The sequence below is a fragment of the Metarhizium robertsii genome (genome assembly GCF_000187425.2).
Source record: "Metarhizium robertsii ARSEF 23 chromosome Unknown MAA_Scf_7, whole genome shotgun sequence".
NCBI lineage: Eukaryota > Fungi > Ascomycota > Sordariomycetes > Hypocreales > Clavicipitaceae > Metarhizium > Metarhizium robertsii.
In genome coordinates this window covers 1,287,954-1,313,817 of record NW_011942215.1, presented here as the reverse complement: position 1 = coordinate 1,313,817, position 25,864 = coordinate 1,287,954, and the positions used below count along the sequence as shown (strand labels likewise).

At 48.1% G+C, this 25,864-nt stretch overlaps 10 protein-coding genes across 10 annotated transcripts; 5 read left to right on the top strand and 5 right to left on the bottom strand.

Moving 5' to 3' along the window:
• Positions 1-588: 588 nt before the first annotated feature.
• MAA_00576 (Class-I Aminotransferase) lies at positions 589-1,848 on the bottom strand (the record flags this gene model as incomplete). Its single annotated transcript, XM_007818574.1, has 2 exons — positions 589-1,299; positions 1,366-1,848. The coding sequence occupies 2 exons, from the start codon at positions 1,846-1,848 to the stop codon at positions 589-591; spliced, it is 1,194 nt and encodes a 397-aa protein (XP_007816765.1).
• A 1,061-nt stretch (positions 1,849-2,909) lies between these two features.
• Positions 2,910-6,366, top strand: MAA_00577 (half-sized ABC transporter; the record flags this gene model as incomplete). The annotated part of the gene is made up of 4 exons (XM_007818575.2): positions 2,910-3,064; positions 3,115-3,227; positions 3,322-3,612; positions 3,677-6,366. 4 exons carry the CDS (start codon positions 2,910-2,912, stop codon positions 6,364-6,366), a joined length of 3,249 nt encoding a protein of 1,082 aa, XP_007816766.2.
• Positions 6,367-6,669: 303 nt separating this feature from the next.
• On the bottom strand, positions 6,670-7,587 carry MAA_00578 (uncharacterized protein; the record flags this gene model as incomplete). Its single annotated transcript, XM_007818576.1, has 1 exon — positions 6,670-7,587. One exon carries the CDS (start codon positions 7,585-7,587, stop codon positions 6,670-6,672), a length of 918 nt encoding a protein of 305 aa, XP_007816767.1.
• Positions 7,588-7,871: 284 nt separating this feature from the next.
• On the top strand, positions 7,872-10,519 carry MAA_00579 (GTP-binding protein; the record flags this gene model as incomplete). The annotated part of the gene is made up of 5 exons (XM_007818577.2): positions 7,872-7,969; positions 8,026-8,752; positions 9,110-9,926; positions 10,032-10,122; positions 10,231-10,519. The coding sequence occupies 5 exons, from the start codon at positions 7,872-7,874 to the stop codon at positions 10,517-10,519; spliced, it is 2,022 nt and encodes a 673-aa protein (XP_007816768.2).
• A 1,128-nt stretch (positions 10,520-11,647) lies between these two features.
• Positions 11,648-12,314, top strand: MAA_00580 (uncharacterized protein; the record flags this gene model as incomplete). The annotated part of the gene is made up of 2 exons (XM_007818578.2): positions 11,648-11,807; positions 11,887-12,314. The coding sequence occupies 2 exons, from the start codon at positions 11,648-11,650 to the stop codon at positions 12,312-12,314; spliced, it is 588 nt and encodes a 195-aa protein (XP_007816769.2).
• Positions 12,315-12,447: 133 nt separating this feature from the next.
• Positions 12,448-13,595, bottom strand: MAA_00581 (short-chain dehydrogenase; the record flags this gene model as incomplete). Its single annotated transcript, XM_007818579.2, has 3 exons — positions 12,448-12,745; positions 12,853-13,246; positions 13,337-13,595. The coding sequence occupies 3 exons, from the start codon at positions 13,593-13,595 to the stop codon at positions 12,448-12,450; spliced, it is 951 nt and encodes a 316-aa protein (XP_007816770.2).
• A 901-nt stretch (positions 13,596-14,496) lies between these two features.
• Positions 14,497-16,302, bottom strand: MAA_00582 (amino acid transporter; the record flags this gene model as incomplete). Its single annotated transcript, XM_007818580.1, has 1 exon — positions 14,497-16,302. One exon carries the CDS (start codon positions 16,300-16,302, stop codon positions 14,497-14,499), a length of 1,806 nt encoding a protein of 601 aa, XP_007816771.1.
• Positions 16,303-17,361: 1,059 nt separating this feature from the next.
• Positions 17,362-18,793, top strand: MAA_00583 (GDP-mannose transporter; the record flags this gene model as incomplete). The annotated part of the gene is made up of 4 exons (XM_007818581.1): positions 17,362-17,628; positions 17,705-17,795; positions 17,874-18,254; positions 18,354-18,793. 4 exons carry the CDS (start codon positions 17,362-17,364, stop codon positions 18,791-18,793), a joined length of 1,179 nt encoding a protein of 392 aa, XP_007816772.1.
• A 1,367-nt stretch (positions 18,794-20,160) lies between these two features.
• Positions 20,161-21,616, top strand: MAA_00584 (MBOAT family protein; the record flags this gene model as incomplete). Its single annotated transcript, XM_007818582.2, has 2 exons — positions 20,161-21,085; positions 21,189-21,616. The coding sequence occupies 2 exons, from the start codon at positions 20,161-20,163 to the stop codon at positions 21,614-21,616; spliced, it is 1,353 nt and encodes a 450-aa protein (XP_007816773.2).
• A 633-nt stretch (positions 21,617-22,249) lies between these two features.
• On the bottom strand, positions 22,250-24,883 carry MAA_00585 (uncharacterized protein; the record flags this gene model as incomplete). Its single annotated transcript, XM_007818583.1, has 3 exons — positions 22,250-22,503; positions 22,559-22,983; positions 23,043-24,883. 3 exons carry the CDS (start codon positions 24,881-24,883, stop codon positions 22,250-22,252), a joined length of 2,520 nt encoding a protein of 839 aa, XP_007816774.1.
• Positions 24,884-25,864: the final 981 nt, after the last annotated feature.

Below are 25,864 nucleotides of genomic sequence, written 5' to 3'. Positions count from 1 at the left end.
GCTGATAGCAGTGTCGACTTGTGGTGCTCAGCCACTCACACCCGTACACAAAGCCACAAATTTCAGACATAATCTTCCTAGGTACTTACCTAGTAGTAATCACACGCTAAGACAGCCAACGCACAGATAGTACATATATATCAGAACATCACTGTCTTTTTTTAATGAAATCTCTACACTATTAGAATATAATACGGGAAGTGCCGGCGCAACAATGAGTGCTGCGGCCCGAGGCGCTGGACATAGTTCGCTTACCTACTTAAGTAGGCACCAGTCATTTATCAGAGCCGATTCAGAAGGAGAAGCGAGGGGAGTCAGGGGACCAGTTTGCATGCGTATGACATCTGTCCCACCAGTGTTTTAGTTAGATGCGGCCATGCGTTGAGGTAACGCTAGATAACATGGGTTGGGCCTAAAATAGCAATAAGACCAAGAGTAACCTGAAGATATGCGGATCAACAAATTCGTACCCAAAACTATACCTAAAATAGTTACAATTCGTCGAGGCAACTTGATTCCCTTCTCTCTCACTTGTCATCAATGACCATTATGATCCTTTGCCATCATCAACCAATTTCTATCCCCTTTTCAGTGCACCAGCTGTCTAACGTACTTAGCTAGCTTCGCCAAAGCTTCCTGCAGCACTGCAGTCTCACAGACATACCCCACTCGTACAAACCCAAGGAAGTCTTTGCCGCCACCGAAGCAAAGCGAGCCTGGGCAGAACAGAATTCGAGTCTTCTGAAGGAGGTCTTTGCAAAATGATACGTCTTCAACGGGCTGACCGTTGAGACAAAACTGAATGAATGCTGTGGTCCCCGCAGAGGGTTGTGTCCAATGACAAATATCACTATGAGTGTCAACAAATTCTTTCAGGAGGGATAAATTTTTCGCTGCTAAAGCAACATTGCGCTCCAATAATCGATCCTTGACTTCCAATGACAATGCATAACAGGCAACGTGATCGTCTAGTTGAGACACGCTGATGGTTGTGTAGTCCCGAGCAGCGATCAGCTTTTCCAAGATAGCCCGGTCTCTCGAAGCGACCCAGCCTATCCTTATTCCCGCCAGTGCGAATGCTTTCGACATGGACCCAGTAACTATAATTTTCTCATACTCCAAGGCGGTGGCTGGAGGCGGAGAACTAGGGTCGTTATGTCCGTTGTGAAATAGGGGACGATACACCTCGTCTGACATGAGAATGATACCCTTCTCTTGGGCCAAGGCGGCGATCTTCTCTAGTATTCCGCTGGGAATTACTGCACCAGTTGGGTTGTTTGGATTGTTGATAATAATCATCTAAGCAACAGCTTTTGTTAAACATGATTCACATCCAAGTCGCCGGAATGAACCGTTATCACATACCTTGGTATTGTCCCGAATGAGAGTACTCAGGTCATCAACACTAGGGATATAGCCAGCCTCTGGCCGCAGAGCCCACAAGGATACATCAGCTCCAAGGCTAGCTGGGACAGAATATAACTGCTGATAGGTTGGGTAGGCGCAGACAACATGATCTCCAGGCCCGATCAGGCCATATAGAACAAGGAAGTTTGCGTTTATGGCACCTTGTGTTATTATGACATTATCCTCGGTCAAGCAATGTCGACTGGCGTCGCTGCACAGAGCGGCGACTCTCTGTCGCAAGGCTGGAGATCCTAGAATGGGGCCATACGTAAGTTTGAGAGATGTCGGTATGCGCAAATGGTTAAGCTTGTCGTCGGAGAAACGGGAGAGCTCGTCAATAGAAATCGAAGAGCAGCACGTTTCAGCGACGTTCAAAACGTCTGGCGTGTTCTCGTATGTATCCATCCATTGCTCTACCTCAAATGGCTTGAAGGGAACCATTTTTTTTAGCGATGTCAAACTAAAATGTAAAGCAGTAGAGGTCAAGCGAAGATAGTTCAACTCCGTTATCGTTAATCAAGTCTGGTATAATATGGATGAGGATTTCATGTAGACTGGAGTTTCACTTTAGGGAAACCTCTGGAAAGGAATTGACAAGATGTAAAGAGGCACGGGAAAGAGACCGTGGCTTCTAACTACGGCCAACCTCTTTAAACCTAAAAAAATGGTATAAGCATGGACTACCATGGTATCCATGCATCCCTTTGAGTGTGCGAAGCTGCGACTTTTGTAGCGGACCCATCTTTCTGCGATACCTATGTAAGTACTGGGAACCTTTCCTGCAACCAAGGTCAGCCACTACAAGACGCAAAAGAGCGCCGTACGCCGAATTCGGCTGCGATACGTGCGATGTAGCTTTATGTAAAGCTAAAGATTACTGGTACTTGTACCATTATATGTTGTATTATATCTTGGTGGGGCTATGTACCTTTTAGTAATTGGCTTTCTATTCGTCCACACCCCGATCCGAAGCTGCAACTTCGCACACTCAAAGGGATAGAAAATACATACCTAGATGCTACTGCACATCCCAGGTACCTACTTAGAGGGTAGGCACCTAATGGGCAAAGTAAAGAATACTCTTAATAAATACCTACTAGCTATCTATACACGTCACGGTGGCACTACTTACCAGCAAGCATTATTAAGTAGAAGGCACCTGAGGATGGTTGAGTTCAACGAATCGGGGGTATTGCTTTTGTGCTTCTGAACCAATGATGCTGATCCGACATGCGGGGGTGGAGTGCCATTAGTCGGGGGACCTGTACTTGCTTAGTGGGTAGCAAGTAGTAGTACTGGCCGCTAGGCCTTAAAACACGTCGACTTGTAGCCAGAAAGTTTAGTCTTGGACTCTTAGCTCAGCAAAATGAGCACAGACCCACGACTCTGGCGACGTCACGATTCCACACAGTCGGGCCGGCTGTCCTTAACATCACTTCCTGCGCTCTTATCCTTTTGATTTCTGCGATTGTATCCCTTTTGCATTTGCATATTTTGTCGTCATGGCTCTTTTATCCCGGAGAAGCTTACTTTTCGGGGCCGTACTTTATCTCCCCTTGCTAGTAGCGGCCTTAGGGAACTCAACGTACCAGGACATTGATATGCTCCGGTCTAAATTGGCTTTGATGGATGACCGTCCCGGTGACTGTCCCCCTTGGTGAGACTTACTGAAGAAACTACGATGTCTCTGTTTCTAACCATAGGTAGCTTCAACTGTCTTCTTCCATCTCATGTCTGCGCCCAATACGCTGGCTGCAACGAGTTCAATGGAAAGTGCGATTGCCCAGCAGGCTTCGGTGGTGACGACTGCCTCCAACCTCGTACGTGCTGCGTCTAAACAGAAATGTGCAAACAGATTGGACATGGCCGTTATATCAGTGATTGATCGTCTGTTAACAAATCCTTGTTGTTTAGTCTGCGGCTCTCTAGCAAAAGGTCGAGACCGACAGATGCGATCCGGTGATACCTGCGAGTGCGACGAAGGTTGGACAGGAATCAACTGTAATGTTTGTACAGATAACAGAGCTTGCAACTCTATGGTAGAAACCGGAAATGGTGGCGTCTGCTATCAAAATGGAGAGGTTGTACGCAATAACCACCAAATTTGCAAAGTCACCAACAGGAAAATCACGGATCTCCTCGGTGAACAACGACCTGAAGTAACTTTTACTTGCCAGAAAGACGAAAGGACATGCGATTTTCAGTGTATGCCTTCCATTTATTTCCTTCTTGAATGTAACATTTTCGGAAACTAACGTCCTCGCGGCAGTTTGGGTCGACGCTGTCGAATCATTTTATTGCAATCTAAGCGATTGCGATTCAAATGCCGAGTTTGGGGACACTAAGAACACAACTGCCTACAACTGCGATAAAATTCGATGTAGCTGCATCCCAGAGCGCATGCTGTGTGGCAAGGACGGGTCAATAGATCTGAGCGATTTTCTCGACCAGGCAATTCGCGGCCCTGGAGGTTTTCAATGCACCCAAAAGAACGGCGGCGCTCACGACTGCGCCTTTAAAGAGCCGGAGATGGACAAACTGATCCGCAGCCTCATTGGTGATTCTAGCATCCTGCTTGATTGCCAGGCTGGAGAATGTTTGCATGAGACGCAGGTTCCAGGTTACACAAGACCAGTTAAGCAAATCAACACACCTCTTATTGCCGGGGTTATCGCTATTTGCGCACTTTTTGTTGTGGCTATCATCATCATAACATGGACTCTATCGCGGCGGAAGCTGAGATACGGTGCTATTCGCCTGGAAGACTCCGATGACGAAACAACCAAACTCATGGCTGAGCACAAGCCCGCTACGTTATATTTTGAAAACATCTCATATCAAATGAATGGCAAGTCTATCCTCAGTGGCATTCAAGGACTGTGTCACCCTGGTGAGGTAACAGCAATTATGGGCGCTTCTGGCGCCGGAAAGACGACCTTCCTGGATATTCTCGCTCGCAAGAACAAGCGTGGCTTAGTAGAAGGCGACGTCTATATTAATGGCGAGAAGGTTGGCAGCTCAGAATACAAAAATGTTGTTGGGTTTGTCGACCAAGAGGATACCATGCTCCCTACGCTCACCGTTCATGAGACAATTCTGAACAGTGCGCTCTTGCGACTGCCTCGCGATATGAGTCGCACGGTCAAAGAGCAGAGAGTCTTCGACGTAGAGAAAGAACTCGGAATATACCATATTCGGGATTCACTGATTGGGTCCGAAGAGGGCAAGGGGCGCGGTATCTCTGGTGGTGAGAAGCGCCGCGTCGGCATAGCGTGTGAACTGGTCACGAGTCCGTCTATTCTCTTCCTTGACGAGCCAACGAGCGGTTTAGATTCTTTCAACGCCTACAATGTTATCGAGTGTCTTGTTACTCTGGCAAAGAGTTATCAACGCACAGTTGTATTTACGATCCACCAACCACGATCTAACATTGTGGCTTTGTTCGACCGTCTTATTCTGTTGGCGCGAGGCAAAACAGTTTTTTCCGGCCCTTTTGCACAGTGCCAACCGTATTTTGACTCTATAGGCTACGAATGTCCTCAGGGTTTCAACATAGCCGATTATCTCGTCGACCTCACTATGCATGCCGGCCGAAGAGTTTCCATCGACGACGGGACTGTGGCGATAGATACGGTTAGTGTCGGCCCCAGCAGCACAAAAGCAGTAAAGTCGATAGCAAGCATTTCGGGAAACAGCACGGGAGAAGATAGTTTTGCAGAACCGTCAGCATCACCCAGGCCGAGAAACTTCCGCCGGGACTCGATCCGGCAACGGCAAGAACGCCAGTTATTCACTCGACGAAAGCAAACTATTGACACTGCAGCCTCTTCCGATGCCGGCGGAGATGAGGCGGGCAATTATAAGCTTCAGCTGAATCCCACAAACGCGCTATTGTCGCAAACAAGAGATGACCTACATGATCTCCCCCCCGCCGCCGTATCAGGCTCCGACCTTGATCTCATGACACGGGCATTTTCCCAGTCTCAAATAGCACAAACGACTCATCAGGAAATTCGTCAAGCAGTAATAGGTGCGGTTCAAGCTAATGGGTCGAATGCCAACAGCCACAGCGAAGATGGGCCTAGCACTACGCTCAGTGCTGTTGGCCGAGGTTACGCACGTGTGGGATACTTGGGACAATTCACGATTCTTTCGCAGAGAACTTGGAAAAACCTCTATCGGGATCCGATGCTCATGCTTACACATTATGCAATAGCCATAATTCTAGCCGTTTTCTCAGGATACCTCTTCTACGGTCTAACAGATGATATTCCAGGCTTTCAGAATCGTCTTGGCCTATTCTTCTTTCTTCTAGCCTTGTTTGGATTCAGCACTCTAACTAGTTTAAATGTATTCTCAGCGGAGCGGTTACTGTTTCTGCGTGAGCGAGCAAACGGTTACTACTCTCCGATCACATATTTCACCGCCAAAGTTCTATTTGACATAATTCCGCTGAGAATTGTTCCACCAATCCTCATGGGATCGATTATTTATCCGATGACTGGGCTAGTGCCTGATTCATCACATTTCTTCAGATTTATGTTAGTTTTGGTGCTCTTCAATCTGGCTGCTGCTGCCATCTGCTTGTTCGTTGGTATCCTATGCAAAAATGGAAGTGTTGCGAACTTGATTGGAAGTTTGATTATGCTTTTCAGCCTTCTTTTCGCCGGATTTCTGCTCAATCACGACGCGACACCTCCTGGGGCATTATGGCTTCAGTCAGTTTCAATCTTCCACTACGGATTTGAGTCACTCATAGTTAATGAGGTTATCGAGTTGACCCTAGTCGACAAGAAATATGGACTTGACATCACCGTGCCTGGCGCTGCTATTTTGAGTTCTTTCGGCTTCGACAATGGTGCCTTGTGGTCAGACATTCGCAATTTAGGCATCTTTGCTATAACCTTCATAATCCTGGCATATGCGGCGATGCATTTCCTGCTTGTGGAGAAACGATGAAGGCGAGAAATACAGAGGAGTAGCTATGATGTCAGGGACGTCATTTCTGCTGCGCACATGTTGTTAGATATTAGACATCGACGAGTCTGAGGCATCTTGTTTCATTTTGTTCTGTTTTCTGGCCCGCCCCCAGCTGGGCCTTTACAAGATGACTGGTTGAATTGTGTACACAAATAAATAATGTGGGCTATGAGGGTCGGGCTTCCGCAATCACAGCTACCTAGGCAGTTATTAAGAGCTTTCAATTATACAGGTAGTTTCCCAATCAATTACCAAACTACATTTATTGTACAGACAGTGCGTCTAGATCATCTTTCCGCCAGTCAAGTCCTCTGCTATTCTCTTTTGTCGTTTGGCTGAACGGTCAGATTCGGTTTGATCGGCTTCCATGATCCTAGTTGACGTTCCAATAGCCGACTCCATCATGTTGGCAATAGAGGGCGGTTTGCCGTACGATCCCCACATATTCCCTGTTGTGCCATGGCGATGGCCATCTTCACTCCTTTTGCGGAAGTAATCTTCGGCGAAAACTTCGTCAATCTTCGCCTTCAGCTCATTCTCATGCACGATAAAATTCGACGCGCTTGTGTAAAGCTCCATCAGCGCATCCCTCCTAGCTTCCATCTTCTGTTTCTCCTTTGCAAGAACCTTTGTGCGACTTCTATCTGCGCGAGCAAACCGATCCGGATCAGGGTACACCTTTGTATCCATAATAGCAGTCAAAACCGTAGGTCGTGTGAGCTTGTCGTCGTCTCTTTCCGGAGCCGCACCAGCCTTGTTATGCTTATAGAACTTGTGGCTTACACGTTCATTGCGAGATCTATCCATTTCCCGACGGCGAAGCCAGAGTGCATCTAGACCTTCTTTGAGATTGGTACGTCTAGTTTCTGCCAAGGCAGTTTTCCATTCCTGTGCCTCCGACGGTGATTCACGGGAGGATTTTGTTGATCGTGGTGCGGTTTTATTTATGTATTCAGGTTGAATTTTGCGGCTGCCTTCCACACGAGGAAAAATCTCACGCGGAACTGGGAGATGACCACGTACTCGAGGAGGTTTGGTCTCATCGGACTGAGGTGGAGTAGGAAGGCGGATGTAAGATGGTGATTCTGGAGGCACGCGGATCGTTTGGGCAGGGGCTGATGTTGAAAAGTTCGCGTGGGAAATTGAGAGAGCTCGCCGTAGCTGGAGACGAATATGGGACCCAGGAGCACTAAGAGACATGGCGTCGGCGCAGTTTCTGTTGTGTATCGCAGCGAAGGATTATCTGCTTCAACCGCAGAGTTGACAAGGTCAGCTCTCAAAAAATATGATGCATATTAGCAGGCCCGGATTATCTACTTCCGCAATCCCCACCGACTAGTCTTTAAATTAGCCAACCACCCAGTTTATAAGTTTAGGTGGGGCTCGCCTGGTTTAAAACGGGCACATAAAAAAAAAGGCAAGCCCATTTCTTCACATCCTCAACTCACCTACCCACAACTCGCCCGGGAAGGGTTTTAGACATCATGGGGACAGGTAAGAAAGAGGCCAACAGGCGAATTCGCCAAGGGAAAACTGGAGATGGCCTTGCAAATGTTCGCGTCAAGGGTGAGAACTTCTATCGGTACGTCTCGTATCTCACATTTTCAGTTGTGAGCCAGTCTAACAGCCTCATGCAAGCAATGCGAAGAAAGTCAAGACCTTGAATATGTACAAGGAGGGGAAAGCGCAGAGGAATTCGGAAGGGAAAATCACGAAGGCAGCTTCTTTCCAGTCCCGAGATGTCCCAGATGCTCGAATCGAGCCGAACCGAAAGTGGTTCACAAATACTCGTGTTGTGTCGCAGGACACACTCAAGGCATTCCGTGATGCCATGGCAGAGAAGGCAAATGATCCATATCAGGTCCTCCTAAAATCAAATAAACTTCCCATGAGCCTCATCCGAGATGGTCAAGATGCTAAGGGGATCAAGCAACATGAGGCTAAAGTGGCCGTGGAAACATCACCTTTTGCAGAGGTATTCGGTCCAAAGGCGCAGCGCAAACGAGTCAAGCTTAATGTTAGCAGTCTGACAGATCTCGTCGGAGATACTGAGAAGAGTATGGACACATACGAAGTCCGTTTAGAGCAAGCTAAACTGCTGAGCGGAATATCCGGCCAGGATGAAGAGGAGCGGCAGGTGGCGATGGCAATTGAGCCTGTCTTCGACAAAGGCCAGAGCAAACGAATTTGGAATGAGCTGTACAAGGTCATTGATTCCTCCGACGTGGTCATTCACGTCCTTGATGCTCGTGACCCAGTGGGAACCCGTTGCCACAGCATCGAGAAGTATCTCAAGGAAGAGGCGCCACACAAGCATTTGATTTTCGTGCTGAACAAGTGTGATCTTGTTCCTACCAGCGTCGCTGTAAGTTCTTACAATATTTTCCGTTGCCACAAAACCTTGGTCCCATGTCCCTCAAACTCGATTCGCAACCCAATGTCTTTTGTCAGGACACCTTCCATTCTTTTCTCACGAAGGTTGTCTGTTACAGCGTTGGAATATCAATCATATCATACTCGTCTGTCATTAACCTGCGTTGGTGGCTTGATGTGTGCCGTTCTGGCACTGTCTTGAGTTGGTATTTGTGTCTAATGAGTTGAAATCTTCATCATCCTTAAGGGGAAACAAACTGGAGACTTCTTAGTGATGACACATACACTCCCTCGTTTTAAACACGTCGCGTTCTTGCGGTAAAATGTTTGTGCGCTAACTGAAGGCCAGGCCTCCTGGGTTCGAAGTCTATCTAGGGAATACCCCACATTAGCCTTCCATGCTAGCATCAACAACTCGTTCGGCAAAGGATCCCTAATCCAGTTGTTGAGACAGTTTTCCTCTTTACACGCAGACAGGAAACAAATTTCTGTTGGACTAATTGGAGGGCCAAACACCGGCAAATCGTCCATCATTAATACGCTTTTGAAAAAAAAAGTCTGCGCAGTGGCCCCAATTCCTGGGGAGACCAAAGTCTGGCAATATGTAAGCCTGATGAAGAGAATTTACCTTATTGATTGCCCAGGTGTGGTCCCCCCGTCTAGTACCGATACTCCCACCGACCTCGTTCTACGTGGTGTTGTCCGGGTCGAGAAGGTAGAGCATCCGGAGCAATACATCCCTGCTGTCCTGAACAAGGTGAAGCGCCATCATATGGAGAAGACGTACGATCTTAAGGGATGGACCAACGCGGTTGAACTTCTTGAGCTCCTTGCCAGGAAAAGTGGCCGTCTTCTTCGCGGAGGGGAACCCGATTTAGATGGCGTTGCTAAAATGGTCTTGAACGATTTTATGAGGGGCAAAATTCCTTGGTTTACACCTGCCCCGTCTAGAAACACTGATGACAATGGCGTCACCGACCGTGACGGGCGGCTCGGCGAGATGCCAAAGAAACGTGGCCTGGAAGATGCCGGCGATACTTCCAACTCCGTTTCCGCGAAAACAGCTGCTAATCAGCCGGGAAGCGGGAGGGGCTACGACCGTGAAGAGGTCTTTGAAGGATTCAGCAGCGACTACGATGCTCCGTCACCGACGGACCTGAAGGATGGTTCGTGTGTTGCATCGTCTAGTCCCAGTACATCAACAAGCAAACGACGCAGAAAAACATGAAATCTGAGTGTCGGTTTGTGTAACCCATGTTCTCCAACTGCAGCCTTTGCATGTCATCTTTATGGAGCTAGGAGTTCAACACCTGTACTACCTACGCTGAATCAAGCTCAGTCTTGGGACAGTGCTTCCGACAGGTGGTTCCAGGTATTATGATCCGCTTGGCCGAGTAGTACCGATTCATGTCGCGAGCTCTGTTGAGAGAATGAGTGCTGTGTCTTTCATCACTGTGTCTCACGCTATAGCTTGCAAGTGCATGCTCTGAACTCGGTATATAGAAACGGCATGGGCATCAACGGCCAGCAAGCTATCGATTCACCGTATAACGTACAGAAGCCAGCACGAATAGCAACTTTGAAGCCATCTGGTTGTCACTCGGTACAACGCGATCAGATCCAGTCTTTGTCTGAGAGTATACTTTACTGGCGAAGAATAGCAGGTCTGGGCAAGAGTGGACTTTTGAGGTGGCATACTACTATATGCAGCTCCAAAGCTGGCCAAGACGCCAGGGGCTCGAGCTCGACTCATACATGATGACTAGGGTGATTACGAGGCCAGTTTGGCAGTGTCGTTCGTGTTTCGCTGGGGTATGACCTAACAGTATCCGAGCTCTGTACAGCGACGTGCCCCTGGCTCGAGAAGAGAGACTTCTAACATCCAGCCTCATTAGCGGAGTCTGGCAAGAATATTGTGGCACGGGCTACGTCAATAAAATGCTGTTCGGTTTCAAGTGTCATATTGAGTATTTCAGTGGATACTATCAGTCCTGGGCTACGTTATAGCTCGATCTATGTCATGCGAACGCTGCGATATGTTACACTGTATGCAAGATGGGGGCATGTATTTAGTCTTCACCTACTTGGTAATTCTGTCTGGTGGGATTGGGTTGTCGCGCCTGCCTTTCGATACAGTGTACGGTGTAGTCTGGTTCTATTTGTTGTCCCTCCACCTACCCATGTGGGTATATGTAGTCTTTCCAGTGTCGGTATCTGTGCATAAAAGGTGTCGTGGTCGGTCCAATATGTTCCTTCTGACCAATATGTTCCTTCTGACTGCCCGGCAGTAATCCTCCCCGGTGTTGTCAGTATCAGCACTGCTTCGTGTTCCATACGCCGAATACACGGTTCGTGAATGTTGGGCTATCAATGACTTACCCTACAGCATGTCGCATTCTGTGGCCGAGAATGCGGTGAATGAGGTACCGCCGCCATATGAATACGTTACCTTTACGCGTCAATTCGTGTACTTCTCAGCGTCATCACGCCTGTCGGTTATTGCAAGACAGCTTGCTGGGATATTCTGCCGGTGTGTGGCAACGTGTAGCAGTCTTGGTCGGCCGGCCAGGTACGAGAATTGGGGGTCTAAGGGGTTAGTATTGTTCTCGAGCTCTACGTGTTGTAAATGCTGTAGTATCATATAACAAGTACCACGTCGCTGCACAGTACCCTAGGCGAATACGTACCTAGGTTTACAAAGTGAATAAACATATCCGTAAGTTGCACCGTGCCTGCCGCCAGGATTGCCCCACTCATGTTCGCAGATAGCCAGTGGTAGCGGGTGAACTACTAGTTCACATCTCTTGTAAACGACAACCTCCGGACATCAGCGTCAAAGAGATAGCTCGCCAAAGACAATAGCTTACCGGTCGCCAGACAGCATACCATGGGCTCTTCGGCCTCCAAGATTGGCCGCGCGGCTCCGGCGGTTGCACGGCGATATCCACCGCGGGAATATAGTGGTCAGGCGCCGCCAAATCTGCGTCCTGCTGACCAGAGTACACGACAATCAAGGCAACCAAGGGGCAATAGCAAAATGGGCGATGGTATTTGACGTGTTTACCCCACTAGATGTATTTCATTGTGCCCACAGCCAGTCAATACTTACTGACTTTCAATCAATAGAAGCAAAAGCAGATGGAAACGACCCTGACTTCGCATCTGCCGACTTCTCCCAACGTCTCCATGAAATGGGCATGGTACAACCGAATGTAACATCCTCACCGTCATCAACACCCAAAAATGATGTCCGAAAAGTGGCAAGCGATCCCTCAATGATTCAATACCCGCCAAACAAACAGAATGCTACATTATCGGTCCTGGAAGCCCGTCGACATCTCCAACAACAGGCGAATGATGATATCGCTAAAACCGGACTACATGGAAGGCAGTACAAAAGATTCGTCGACACGAGGATCTTGATCAACACCATCAAACTGCGGGATCAGGGTATACCATATGCGGAAATTGAGGAGCGCCACTGCCTCGAGCCTGGAACAGTCAAAAAACTTGGTCGTCATGGAGTGTTTTCACATGTCTCTGCAACTAGGTAACAAGACATCGTGGCATGGATGACGTCTAGGCTTCGTATACGTAGCATTCTTCTCTTCATCGAAATACAACAATCCCGGTCAACCAAAAAACGGCGCTTTTCAGGCCATCAAATAAAATTAATGGCAATTTAATTCACCAAGCTGCATGGCCTCCGTCGATACGAAGGTCACTACCCGTCATGAAACTACTGGCATCACTCAGCAGAAACACAGCTGCACCGCGGAACTCATGAGGCATGCTCAGGCGGTTGAGCATGTTTTCTGTCGGCCATAAGACCTTGCGCTCGGGAAAGTCGTCGAAAAGATTTTGTAACATCTGGGTCATAATATAGCCCGGCGAGAGGGAGTTTACTCTGATGCCGTGCTGGCCCCATTCCGCCGCCAGACTCCTGCATAATTGAATGACGGCTGCTTTCGATGCATTGTATGCCCTATAATATTCCGCTTTGTTATTCTTTCCTACCGTGGCAGAGTCTCACTTGTTTCTCCTCCGAAATTTTGGAACTGAAACTTGAAAACTGGCCCAGTAACTACTTACGGTGCGTACATGCCCTTGTTGGCGATGGTGCCACTCATACTGGCGATGAGGCAAATGCTACCTGGCTGTTTGAGACGAACCATTTGACGAGCGGCTGCCTGTGCTGTCATGAAGACGCCTGTAACGTTAATGCTCATTATACGATTGGCCACGTCGGCGCTATGCTCCAGAGCCTGGGTCTCGTGATTGATGCCTGCTGCTGCAATAAGTCCGTCCAGGCGATTAGACTGGTTGGCGATGTTTTCCATGATTTTGTTTAAAAGCGCAACATCCCTGACATCTGCTTGGTGATAAGTTAAAGAAGTACCAAGCTCGTCCTTTGCCCTCTGGGAGACTTCCGAGAAGGGCGAACTGAGATCATTGGCAGGAGAGGGGAGCCTGTCAATAGCGTGGACTAAGAGTATTTGAATTGTTTAGTAAATTATCTGAATACATATTATTGAATTGGAACTATTTCCATGGTTGACAAGATGGCTATACATACCTGTTGCGCCTGCCTCGAGCAGGGCCTCTGCCTGGACAAGGCCTAGTCCTCGGGCACCACCGGACACAACCACTACTTTGTTCTTGAGCGAAAATTCGGGCAGTAAGCGAGACTTTGTACTGGAAACGATGTTGCGGCTTCTCGCGGAGCTATGTGAAGCCCCCCGCTGGATTGACTGAAGCCGCCCAGGGACAACAGCGGACACTGTGCTACGGGAGGCATTGACCAACTGCCTGAATGCGGGGGCGGACCCGGACATTCCTCTTAATGCCATATCAAATGGTATCAGCTGATGATGGAGACTGAGTTAAGCCTTGAGAAATGGTAATGCGTGCATGTGAGAGAGGTCGGGCCATGTTAAAGAGCCTGCCTGAGAACGAGGAGCAAACCCTCTTTTTGTACGAGCGTACTATTACTACCTCCTCCTAGTATGTAGGTACTTACTGCCTGGCTGGGAACATGCCGCAGATGTCTTCCACATAAAGCCACCGGAACGAGTCTGGTAACGGACATAAGAACGAAATGTTTGTGGCTTTGGGGCGTCACGAATGAGAGGCGCAGTTGTGGTGGGCGAGCATGACGTCAACGGTACTTGGGCGTGAATTGCTCCGCGGGCTCACTCTTTTTGCCCATCAGCAATAACTGGTAAAAGAAGATGCGCGCGCGGGGTGCGACCACGAGGCCAACTGCTTAGCCCGCTAGCAGGTGGCAACTACCTAGGTACCTAGGTAGGATCGACAAGTACTCATGTACAAGTAGTACTCCGTACATAGAGCCAGAAATGAAATGTGCACAAGAGTGCGGAGTACGTACTGACATGGGCCTACTTGGCATCATGTTACAAGCACATTGCCAATAGGCCGTGCTCAACTGTCGTTTACATACATCATGAAGTGTACATTTAAATACCTGCCCAACTGCCTGCCTACTACCTTCTACTAGTAGGTAACGTGGGACACAAACGGGGACCGTTAATTGAATCTGCTGATGCTAAAACTAATTGTGACTTTGTGAGGGACTAAATAGATTACTAGGCTTTGTTTGTGTACTAGGTACATAGGCACTTAGTATTCATCGCCGAGTATTACTACTGGATATATCGAACTCGATTCTTTCAACTCGGCGGGGGCCATGTATCTAGATATCTTACATCTATCCATCTAGCTTTGTATCCATTGAGCAGAAGTGACCGATGTGGTATAAAGCATGGCAACCAAGCCCACAATCATTATTGCCATGTCTAATGCCTTTGCCAATGAAGATTCCGCAATACCCTTATAATGCAGATACGCCGGGTAGATGTATACAAGTGGCACACATGCAAAACTTCCAATCAAGGCCACAAACTTGTCCAAATCGCTGGCACCAACGATACTGATGCCAACACAGAGACCCATTACTAGGGTCCTAGCCGCATTCTTCTGCCACTTGATGGCAAGGCTCTTCTTGCCAGTAGCTCTCTCCCCAAACAATGACGTTTCAATGATACGTACGGCTGGAAACAACTGGACAGGCTCGCCTGCTAGGACGGCAAGAGAGTACAGTAATTGAACCGCATTGACTACCACTGAGTCCTGGGGAAAGTTGGAAATGATCTGAATCTTCGTTTCTTCGCCAAAAGTAGCATAACAAAGGGCACCGACTGATGTGAAGATGACTGTAATGAGCAACATCACAAAGTATAGTAGCCCACTGAATTGTTCCGGTTTCTTCATGCTGGACTGAATAGGCAAGATGAGACCTATACCCTCGAAAGTGAAGATGGCAGAACCTATAGTCAAAGTGAATGCCGAAGGATTGAACAGTTGCACGCTAGGTGCCATTCCATGCGTTGCCAAGGCCCGTATATCAAATTGCCAAATGTATACAAGGCCAACAAGAATAAAGACATCAGCAAGCAAGGCGGCGGGCCCTAACTTGGAGATTTTTCGAATAAGGACCAGTGGCACAAGAGGTAGAAGCTGCAGAGCAATCAGGCTCGGCACCCCAACATCAACATTTCTTTGGCCCCGAGTTACAGCATCCAAGAAGGAACATAGGTTTTCTGCAGTAAAGATCAGTCCGGTGCAGACGAACCCCAACTGGGATAACGCAATCGAGCCGAGAATGAGACCGCGGAACTTGGGACCAACGATGGACGCTCCGAGTTCGCCATAGCCGCCGCCATATCTCTGCCGACAGTCAAGCAAGAGGCGAAAGCACAGGCAGTTGATCAGTGACACAGCCACCAACGTCAGGGACGAGAAGAGGATACCCCCATTACGAAACGCTTTGGGAAGAAACATAATGCCAGTTCCAATAAAGGCTTTGAGAAGTGTGAAGAAGGTTTTCACAGTGCTAGCATCGCCTTCTCGTGCCAACCGCCTGGAGCTTCTGCGTCGTCGTGTGAATGGGCGATCAATGAGTGGCCGGCGTTCGTTTGGCTCGTCTATGTCATGGTCGTCGATCGCAGACTCGTCCTCGGATGTGTCTTCATCTTCTAAATCCTCGCCGGCAAAACTGCCATATAGGTCTAGAAAATCGACGAAGTTCTTCGTAATGATCAGAGTGCCACTGAACCTCCGACGATGCCTGCCGTGGTGTGCGTGTTCGTCAGCCGGGCCCAAACGTGGAGATGGTTGATGGGAGAATGTCGCAGCTCGCCGCAGTGAATTCGCCTGGGCTTTAATCTTGAACATGTCACGGTGTATATCTCCACCTTGTAGCTTTAGCGATGATTCGAGAGTCTCTGACGACAAGTCATCGGGGTTAGTTGATGATGATTCGGCGATACCAACCCCAGGCAAGACTGTCGTCGTCGATGGCCCCAAGACTTGTTCCACGCTTCGTCCATGTTCCGCTATGCTTTCTACCGTGGGTTGAGACGATAAGCTCACTTCTGGGTCAGCAGAGTAGCCTTCCGGGAGATATCTGTCGAGGATGGCGCCGTGCCGTAAGCTATTCGGGGTCGCGTCATGGTCGTCCATGACAAGGACTTGATCGAACGAGGAAGATGCTAGTCGAGGAGATAGTGAGATTGCTTAAGTTGTTGTTCGGCATTCCCTAATAAGATTTCCGCAAGTGATGTAGAGATTCCCTCAGAGCAACTGAGCTGCCTACTAGGCCTAATAGGTGTGTAAATTCTTTTTTGTAATGGTTTTTAATGCTCGTTACTGTCCTCAGAGCCTGGTACGTCTTATTTATTGTGCCGGTCGACTTAAAGCCAATCCAAAAAAAAAAAAATTACGAGGCGCGCGAGGTAATAAATTATTTATTATGCATTTTTTTTTATAAAAGACAAATAAATAATAATACCTAGAAATTACTACTTAGGTTTTTTTTTTTTAAAAAAAAAAATCCTTACCCCTAAAAATTTTTTAAATAAAAATCTATTAAAGACTAAAAAAAAAAAATCAATATTAGCGCTTAGGAATTTTTGAAAGGCCCAATAATTTTACTGTAACCCTCTAATTGCAGCGCGAAAGCCCTTGAAACACACGTTAAAAAAAAAAAAAAAAGGCGCTGGGCTTTACGAATCAAGAAAAAAAAAAGTAATTTTTAAAACAGGATACTTTTTCTTCTTAAAAAAGGAATTTAAAAAAAAAAAAACCAATAAAACACACACACAGCGTGCAAGCGTAACATCTGATAGGTAAAGAACAGGAAGAGACCAGAAAAATTATATTAAAATAATTATCAAAAATTGGGTTGCTATTATAATAATCACATACCTACCGCGGATGCATGCTCGCATAACTGCATATTATTAAGGGTTATTATTGCATATTGATTGTCAATTCGGTCGCCAGGTTTAAGGGGGTCACGTCACCACTGCGGTATGAAGAGCTAGTTGCTTCACAAAACCTGTTATGGCGGCGTGTAGATATCTCTCTCTCTGTGATCTTCGTTCCACGGTTTGTGGCAATTGTTTTCTTTTCACTCATTAGTTTTGCGGACAGTGCGCACCTCATCGTTATTGAGCATCGATCACGGATCTCCACGACGTTATTATCCTCGCGAGACGACTTGCGACCGTTACTGTCAAAATGGGCGACAAGAAGAACGAGGACTTTGTCGTGCAAATATCTGATGGGGGCTTTGCTGGAAATGAGAAGGAGGCTTTCATGACCAAGGCCACTCCATCGGGAACCCGTGGGCAAAATGAATTCAGCCAGTCGTTGTCAAAGTTGGATAACAGCCCCCCGCTCTCCGTTGTGGCCTATTGTTTCTCTTCTATCAGTATGACTGTTGTAAACAAATATGTGGTATCAGGAACGTTTTGGAACCTGAATTTCTTCTATCTTGCCATCCAGGTATTGCGACCTTCCTCTCCAGACTCCAGGCAGTGTGGGAAAATCCTGAGATATGTGAAATGCTCATAACCCATAGGCAGTTGTTTGCATCGCGGCCATTTCGGCCTGCAAATCTTTCGGACTTATACAAAATCTCGCACCCTTTGACCGGAACAAGGCTAGAAAATGTTAGTGATGCATCTCTCCAATACTCTCGTGTTGAATACGTTCGTATATGAGACTGATAGTTTGAATATGACGTGCAGGGTTCCCGATCTCGCTCCTACTCGTCGGTATGATCTATACTAGCACCAAAGCATTACAGTTTCTTTCTGTTCCGGTATACACGATCTTCAAGAACTTGACCATTATCGTCATCGCTTATGGTGAAGTTTTGTGGTTTGGTGGCAGCGTGACTCCGCTTGCCCTGTTATCGTTCGGGCTTATGGTTCTCAGTTCCGTGGTTGCTGCCTGGGCAGATATACAGAGCGCGATCGCTGGCGACTTCGGACATGCTGACTCCTCGGCAGCCATGTCTACTCTAAATGCTGGGTACGCATGGATGGGGTTGAATGTCTTTTGCACCGCGTCTTATGTGCTGGGCATGCGCAAAGTGATCAAGAAGATGAACTTTAAAGACTGGGATAGTAAGTGCCGTCTCCTTAGACCCGGATGTCGCCGGAGCGCGGAGAGTGACTCCAGCAAAGACAATCTCAAAAGGAGCAAACTAACCATTGACAAAATAGCCATGTATTACAATAATTTATTAACGATCCCTGTCCTCTTTATATGTTCGTTACTGGCAGAAGATTGGTCGGGTACCAATTTCGCCAAGAACTTCCCTGACGAATCGCGTAACCGGATTATCATCGGCATGGTTTACTCTGGATTAGCAGCAATATTTATCTCGTACTGCTCTGCGTGGTGCATCAGAGTCACATCATCCACCACGTACTCAATGGTGGGAGCCCTTAACAAGCTGCCCATCGCCATCAGCGGGTTAGTCTTCTTTGCGGCCCCAGTCACATTCGGCAGTGTGTCGGCCATCGTCATTGGGTTCGTGAGTGGCATTGTTTATGCGTGGGCTAGAGTGCGGCAGTCAAGCGGTTCAAAAGACTCCCTCCCAACTAGCCGTCCGCCCATGAGCGCCAGCTCTCAGAGCAGCCGAGACGCCGCAAATTCTTGAGATGACGGCTTCTGAGCTTGCACATGCTTTCGGTAGAGGTGGAAATGGTCGATAACTCTTCTGTACAATACAATACACAGTGTTTTTCGATGCGAGTTTATTAGAGTATAAGACAAATATTATGTGGTTATTCTTAGCTCGAGATGCTGTCAAATGGCCGTCTCGGGAGTATCCCAAGAAAAGTGGGAAGGGCGTTTGGTTGTACTAGCTATAACGTATGACGAGACGAGGCTGTGTTGTTCAATTGACCTGCACCATGGGCAGGAATATCTATCCATCCGTGTTAATGCATACAATGACAGCAATTTAAACGAGACTACGGTCGTACCATGACAAAGTCACGAGGCTGTTTATTGGGGCTAGGACCGTTTTCGTCATATTCATGCTTATCTAGTTTAAACACTTCATAAATAACGTGGAATGGGCTCTGCCGAATGGAAATGTGTAGGGGCTGGAAGTAAACCAATTAACAGTTTGATTTTGTCAACGTGCTCATAATGCCAACATCTCGATATCAGTCGGTACTTTTAAGTAACTAGCACACCTGCCTGCAGGCTGACACCGGCTCCAGATTGGTTAGTGCGCCTACCACTTCGCACTGGGTTAGTCGTGTGTGGTACCTAAATGACGAGACGTGGGTTGAGCTCCCCAACGTCATTTTCTGCCCTGCCCTTGTGGCCGCCATCTTGCTTCAAAGGTCTCGGTAGCAATTCACGGATCTTCTGACTACGGTCTTGTATGGACCACCTGCTACGAGCTGGTTGCTCTATTTAACTGTCGAACAGTCTCTGGTTTTTTTTTTCCCTGGAAAATTACCTTGCGTAATGCGGCCTTGAAGTCCTTTGAAGTTTGCTTTAACTTATTATTTGGCCGGCACCACACCAGTCTGGACAAGATGTTACGCTTCATACACCATCGTACGTTCTCTTCGAGACCATTTCTTGCCCTGTTTCCTTTTGCTAACTTGGAATGTGCCATCAGCCTTTGAAGTGGTTTCGAAGAAACTCGGAGCATCGCCAGACGAACGTGAGCCAGTTCTCTACCGCTTCCGCCACGCCAGACTCGTTTTTCCTGACCTCACCTCGAACTAGTCAAGCTCATTTTTTCCTTTATACTGTCGTATCCTCTGGCAGGACTCCTCAAGCGTGTGCCTGATGCAAAGCCGTATCGCAAAAACCTGTTCATAATAGGGTAACATCCCCTTGGCCGCTCTTTGCGTCCTCCGCTCTCAACCTCGATTGATCTGCTGACCAATCATCTTGCTTGCCAGGACGTCCATTTTTTACCTGATAGGCCTATTTGATCTTTGGGACGGCCTCTCAACATTAGCTTTAAGCGCAGGCGGTGTGTACCTGATTGCCAAATACATGAAGAACAGCTACTACATGCCATGGGTTGGCTTCATGTTCGTCATGGGCCACATGTCGATCAGCCATATCCGACGCCAAGCCGCGAACAGCCCTTCTTCAGTCGACATCACCGGCGCGCAAATGGTTTTGGTGATGAAGCTGAGCGCCTTCTGCTGGAATGTTGCCGATGGCCAGCTACCCGATGAAGTCTTATCAGATTTCCAGAAAGATCGAGCGCTGTGTGAGCTCCCCAGCATCCTGGACTATGCAGGATACACTTTATTCTTTCCTTCCCTATTCGCTGGGCCAGCATTTGATTACGTTGATTATCGACGATGGGTCGACACCTCGATGTTTGATATGCCGCCCAACGTCGATCCGTCGAAGAAACCTCCTTCTAGGAAGAAAAGAAAAATTCCGCGCAGCGGCACTCCGGCCACCTTCAAGGCCTTTCTCGGACTCTTCTGGATTAGCCTGTTCGTTGTTTTGTCTGCGAGCTATGGCCACGATCAGCTTCTTGTGGACACGTACATGCATCATGCTCTGTGGCGTCGAATTTGGATCATGTACATGGTCAACTTGGTAACTAGACTAAAATATTATGGAGTTTGGACGTTAACTGAAGGATCCTGTATCCTTGCCGGATTAGGATATAACGGAGTCGACCCCATTACAGGGAAGGTTTTTTGGAATCGCCTGCAGAACGTTGATCCTTGGGTGGTCGAGACTGCACAAAATCCTCGCGGCTACTTAGCTGGATGGAATATGAATACAAACAGCTGGCTCCGGAACTACGTATATCTTAGAGTCACGCCAAGGGGAAAGAAGCCAGGATTTAGGGCTAGCATGATGACATTTGTTACCAGCGCATTCTGGCATGGTTTCTATCCCGGTTACTACTTAACATTTGTCCTTGCCAGTCTCATTCAAACAGCTGCCAAGAGTAAGTGATCGCGCGACCCACACCACGTAACCTCTGCGTGAGATTGATGGCCTCTGATTACCCGCGTGATAACCATCGAGCTTGGTACTGAAGTGTGTGACAGATTTCCGACGCCTAGTGCGCCCCTTCTTCCTCGATGCCATCACTGGTGGTCCGTCCCCGAGAAAAAAGTACTACGATGCCGCCAGCTTCATTGTAACTCAGCTTACCTTTTCATTTGCTACGACGCCGTTCCTCGTCCTCACCTTTGCGGATTCCATCCGCGCGTGGTCTCGTGTTTACTTCTACGGCGCTGCTTGGACTGTGATAGGTCTTTTATTTTTCGCCTCGCCAGGCAAGACGGTATTAAAAGCAGAGTTAGAGAAGCGCCAGGGCAAGGCAAGTGCGAAGCTGGTTCGGTCAGCCAGTACCGATAGTCTTACTGGCAAAGATCCCATTCTGGGAATATCGAAAGATCCCGAGCGTGACGTGACGGAGGCCATGGCGGAAATCAGGGCTGAGGTGGAAGCACGACAGAAGAAAACATTATAGTGTTTTGCATAAATGTCCATATGTAACAAACTAGAATTTGCTCTACCACGAGCGCTTTTCCCTACTATACATTTTGCTTGGTAAACACCAAAATCATTACATGAATTAGCGTCAGCGTCTCTCCGGCGTACATATCGTTCGTCTCCCATCCTGTGTATACAGATCGCTTTATTCCAAAGATTTTAAATCCGGGTCGTCAATTAGGTGTCGCGTTCAAATCATGTCATATCTTGTACAAGGTGTATCCGTCTCTTATCGTTCAAAGCTCCATCGTAATGCATGAATGTCTTGCGCCAAAGAAAAAAAGATAGAGGCACCCGAGGGGAGGGTAAAGTAGGTACTAAAATCAAAACAATGATAAAGAGAGTAAGATATCAACATAGAGAAAATATGTGCATTCCAACTAGGCGAAGGTGGGGAAAGGTTCCATTGCCAAGATTGCCGTATATAAACCGTAGTCGACTATTTTGTGGCAAAGGGATGTGTAACGAGAGATGACAAACTGTGTATGCCAGGGGTCCGGGAAGAATTTTGAAGAAGTTGGGGAATATGAGATCATGAAATAGAACAACCATGTTTATTTGCAATGAGGGGCGCATGTGTGGCAACGGAAAGGCAACGGAAAGCTGACCACTAGGGCTTCCGCTGTTGTGTACTGGTAACGATGAGGGCAATAGCGGCTCCAACCAAGAGTAGGCCGATGATGGACATGTATCGATTGAGGCTTCTCCACCATTTAACCTTGTTGTAGCAGTTATCGCTGTCCTGCTCAGGAATAGAACCGCTTCTTCCTTGTTCTAGGTCCATATGGCTTGTGCTATGATTCTTCTCCTTCATATCTGCCTCCACTGTTGGTGGCAGGGGAAGAAATGACGCAATCATCCAAGCTGGAATCGAGTTTAGCCGTAGAAATAAGCATGTCAAAGATGAGTTCATTCTTACCGAAAGGGAAAACAAAACCCGAAACAAACAATATTGCTTGGACGTTGCTCCGTCGGGAGATGTGTTTTTCTTTAATCCAGACTGTAGACGGTGGTCGCCAGAGGTTGTATCTTCGTGATCTTCTGTCCCGCCTTAGGTGTGGTGACCATATGCTCGATGTCTGCTTCTTAATGCGGCACACCATGTTGAGCGGAGGGCATGGTACAGGTCCATCAGAAGCTGACTGTGGTGCTGACGGAGCTTCGCATGGCGCAGGAGGTGGTCGACGCTGAGGAGGAAGTTGAGTACCTGGAGTGAAGCGCTTTATGCTTGGGGAGCGGCTGATCAATGGGCTGTTATGGACACTTGCACTGAACTCCGAAAACAGAGAATCAGAGGAGTGTTGTATAGTCAGGAAACGGCGCTCACCGCTACCGTAATATAGCCTAGCACACATTAGCGGATCGATGACGGCCAAATCCAAACTTCTGCAATGCCGGCTTACCTGGCCCAAGCGGGGATGTGGCAACGACTGAAGCTATTACTTCGAGAACTACCAGATGAACGAAGATTCCGATCGGAGGGTAAACCCGATAGATAGCTGTGAAGCCTTGTTCGAGATGGGCGTCGCTGAAGCTCTTCAAGCTCAGCGAGTCCGTCTCCGTGCTCATCTTGGTCTCGAATTAGTCGCAAGCTGCTGTTATTGAAGTCCCGATTCCAAACCCTGTAACTAGCAGGAGGCGGAAGTTCCATCCATGCTTCAACATTTGGTTGCCCATCATTGCGTGGTAGGTCTGGTGTACCGACGTCGAAGGATTGGCTCTGGAGACGGCGGTCGCCAGCCGTGGTGTGAGACAAAGCCAACGAGGGCACGGCACTCCCCCTGTCACTCTCGGATAGTATGGGAGATAGAGTGGCACTCCAATGGTGGTGATACGATAAATTCTGATGGCGATTCCCAGGTCCGATGGTAGTATTCCGTCGAGGTGAGGTGTGGCGGATACCACCGCCGTGCGACGTAATCACAGAGCCGCCAGCGAACAATGACCGGGTGGCTTCTTCAACGAAAGCACTCGAGATCGAGGTGAGAGATCCCGTCCGAATGGAGTCCCTAGACTTCTGATGAGACACTGTAGCTTGATCAGAGAAGAACCGCTTGCTGGGCCTCAGCGGTGCCACGACTAGACTTTCCCTTGAATACTCTGTCTTCAACACAGAACCGGAAGCCACTGCGGTAGGAGGTGATGACGGGAAGTCTCCATGTAGTACGTAGTTTCTGTTGCTGTCATTGGTATCCGAGCTGGAGCGATTCTCCGCCGATTGTTCAGAACAGGTTTCACCAATGATCTCAAAATTAGAATGGCTTGACGAGAGCAGAGAAAGTTTCGCATTTGAGTCGTCGGCTGCTTCGAAATGCCGATCTGGGCCACTGTAATGCGACTCACTGACAAAGGTCTTGTAGTTGGACCTCTCAGACAATGTGGACGCTGATTCGGACGGAAAGGATTGTTTCGAGGACAACATGCCCGGCTGATTATAACCGCTGGCTGATGGGCGCGATCCTACAAAGGCTGCCTGCAAATCCCGCTCTACTGGGAGGGAAGGAATGGACAAAGCCCTGGCCTTGCCGCCTCCGTCATTGTCTGGGACCTTTCGCACACCGCCAACCAGCGTATAGTTGGAGGGTGAGGATGCAGCAATAAAACTGGCAGGAAATGGCGACGAGCAGGGCGAGCATGGCGACTGAGAAAGTTCTTGAGGAGTGAGAGGAGAGCTTGGCTGATCGTCACCAAAAGTTCCGGAAATAGTCCTATCTGCCGAGGAGCTTGGGGCTGTCGACGACCGGCGTGGAGATCGCAGCCCCTCGACCGCAGAGGCAGAAGAACACGGTTGTGGTAGAAGAGAGAAAGTCTTGTCGGAATTGACTGCAATAGTCCTTCTGGAAGGGCGATTAGAAGGTGAAGGGGACGCAGGGATTGTCGTTGGAGAGACAATGGACCAGTTCTCAACTTTATTGACGTGATCGGCCGATTCAGCGGTTTCGTTTGTGAGGTCCATGAGAGGGTCAGGCCCAGTTGAGTCTTGTAGTTGGGATTCAACCTCTAATAGGCACAGACTACCACCAGTATCATTCTTCGGTTGATTTTCCCTGTCTTGGCAGGGAGCCAAAGGAGGGCGCTTTGGCGAAACTTCGACATATGACACTGGACGAGAGGGTGTTGAGCCATCCGAGCTGATTCGTGGTGGACTATAAGGCACAACACGGATCTGCAATCGGGAAGGGTCGACAACAGACTGCTGATTTCCAAGCCTCCCGTCCGGTAGTGTAGGCCGTAGCCTCGCCATGCTAAGTACCAGAGGCTATTTTCCGAAGGCAATCCGATCCCATACCTACGACTGCAAAAACTGAGTTCAAGAGAGGCGGAGACGTCCTGAGCATTCAAAAGAAAACCGACAGTCCGAGAAACGCTGAAACCATACGACTGAATGATGTTTTTACAGATTCGATAGTCTTGAATCACTCGCTATTGGCAATCGGTGGAGATCACGTTAATTGGATCTCAAAGCTTGAGTTCAAAATCTGGTTCAAACGCGGTGTAGCTGGATATTAGATCAGATAGGTATAAGTCTTGAATCCTGACCGGAGTTTGATGTCCACACGTATGGCAGCTGTGTGGTATTAGAGCCGGAAGAATTTTGAGTAGCGAGAACTATTAGACAGTGGTCATAAAGGTGAATAAAGAGGCTCGGTCAAAGAAGATGCAGCTTGGTCCGTGAATCGCCAAAACATGTGGGAGTACAGAGCTTTACATAAGTAAAATTATTGGCAGGAAAGAAGCAAATTAGTATGAAATGAGAACCGCACAAATGAATGTATGAAACGAAAGCGTTCAGTAGAGAAAAGACAATGAAGGAAGGAGCGTTAAACCGAGAGGTTGCGAAACTGAGCTAAAGAAGAACGGAAAGGACAAAAGAATAGGTCAGCGCGAGAACAGATCGGTTGAGTGGATAGTTAGTCATGGCAGGACTCGGCAATGCAGTAGCACAGAAAGGTCGAGACGTCAATTGATCCTGGCCAATTGGTCGCAATTGGGACAATGCAATAGTACCATCTTCCCCCCGTCAGCGTGCAGATGAACAGACCAATATTTCCGTCTTGTCGGATCGCGTCTCAGCGCTAACATGCTACAGCTCACATTGGGTACCTGACGGCTCTGGGGGGGCCGAGGCACCCTTGTCCTGGGTTTAATGTTCTGAAGTCGCGAGCCTACCGGTCAATTTTTTCCCTCCCCAGCAAACGCTGACCGCCACGAGCAAGAAACCAGA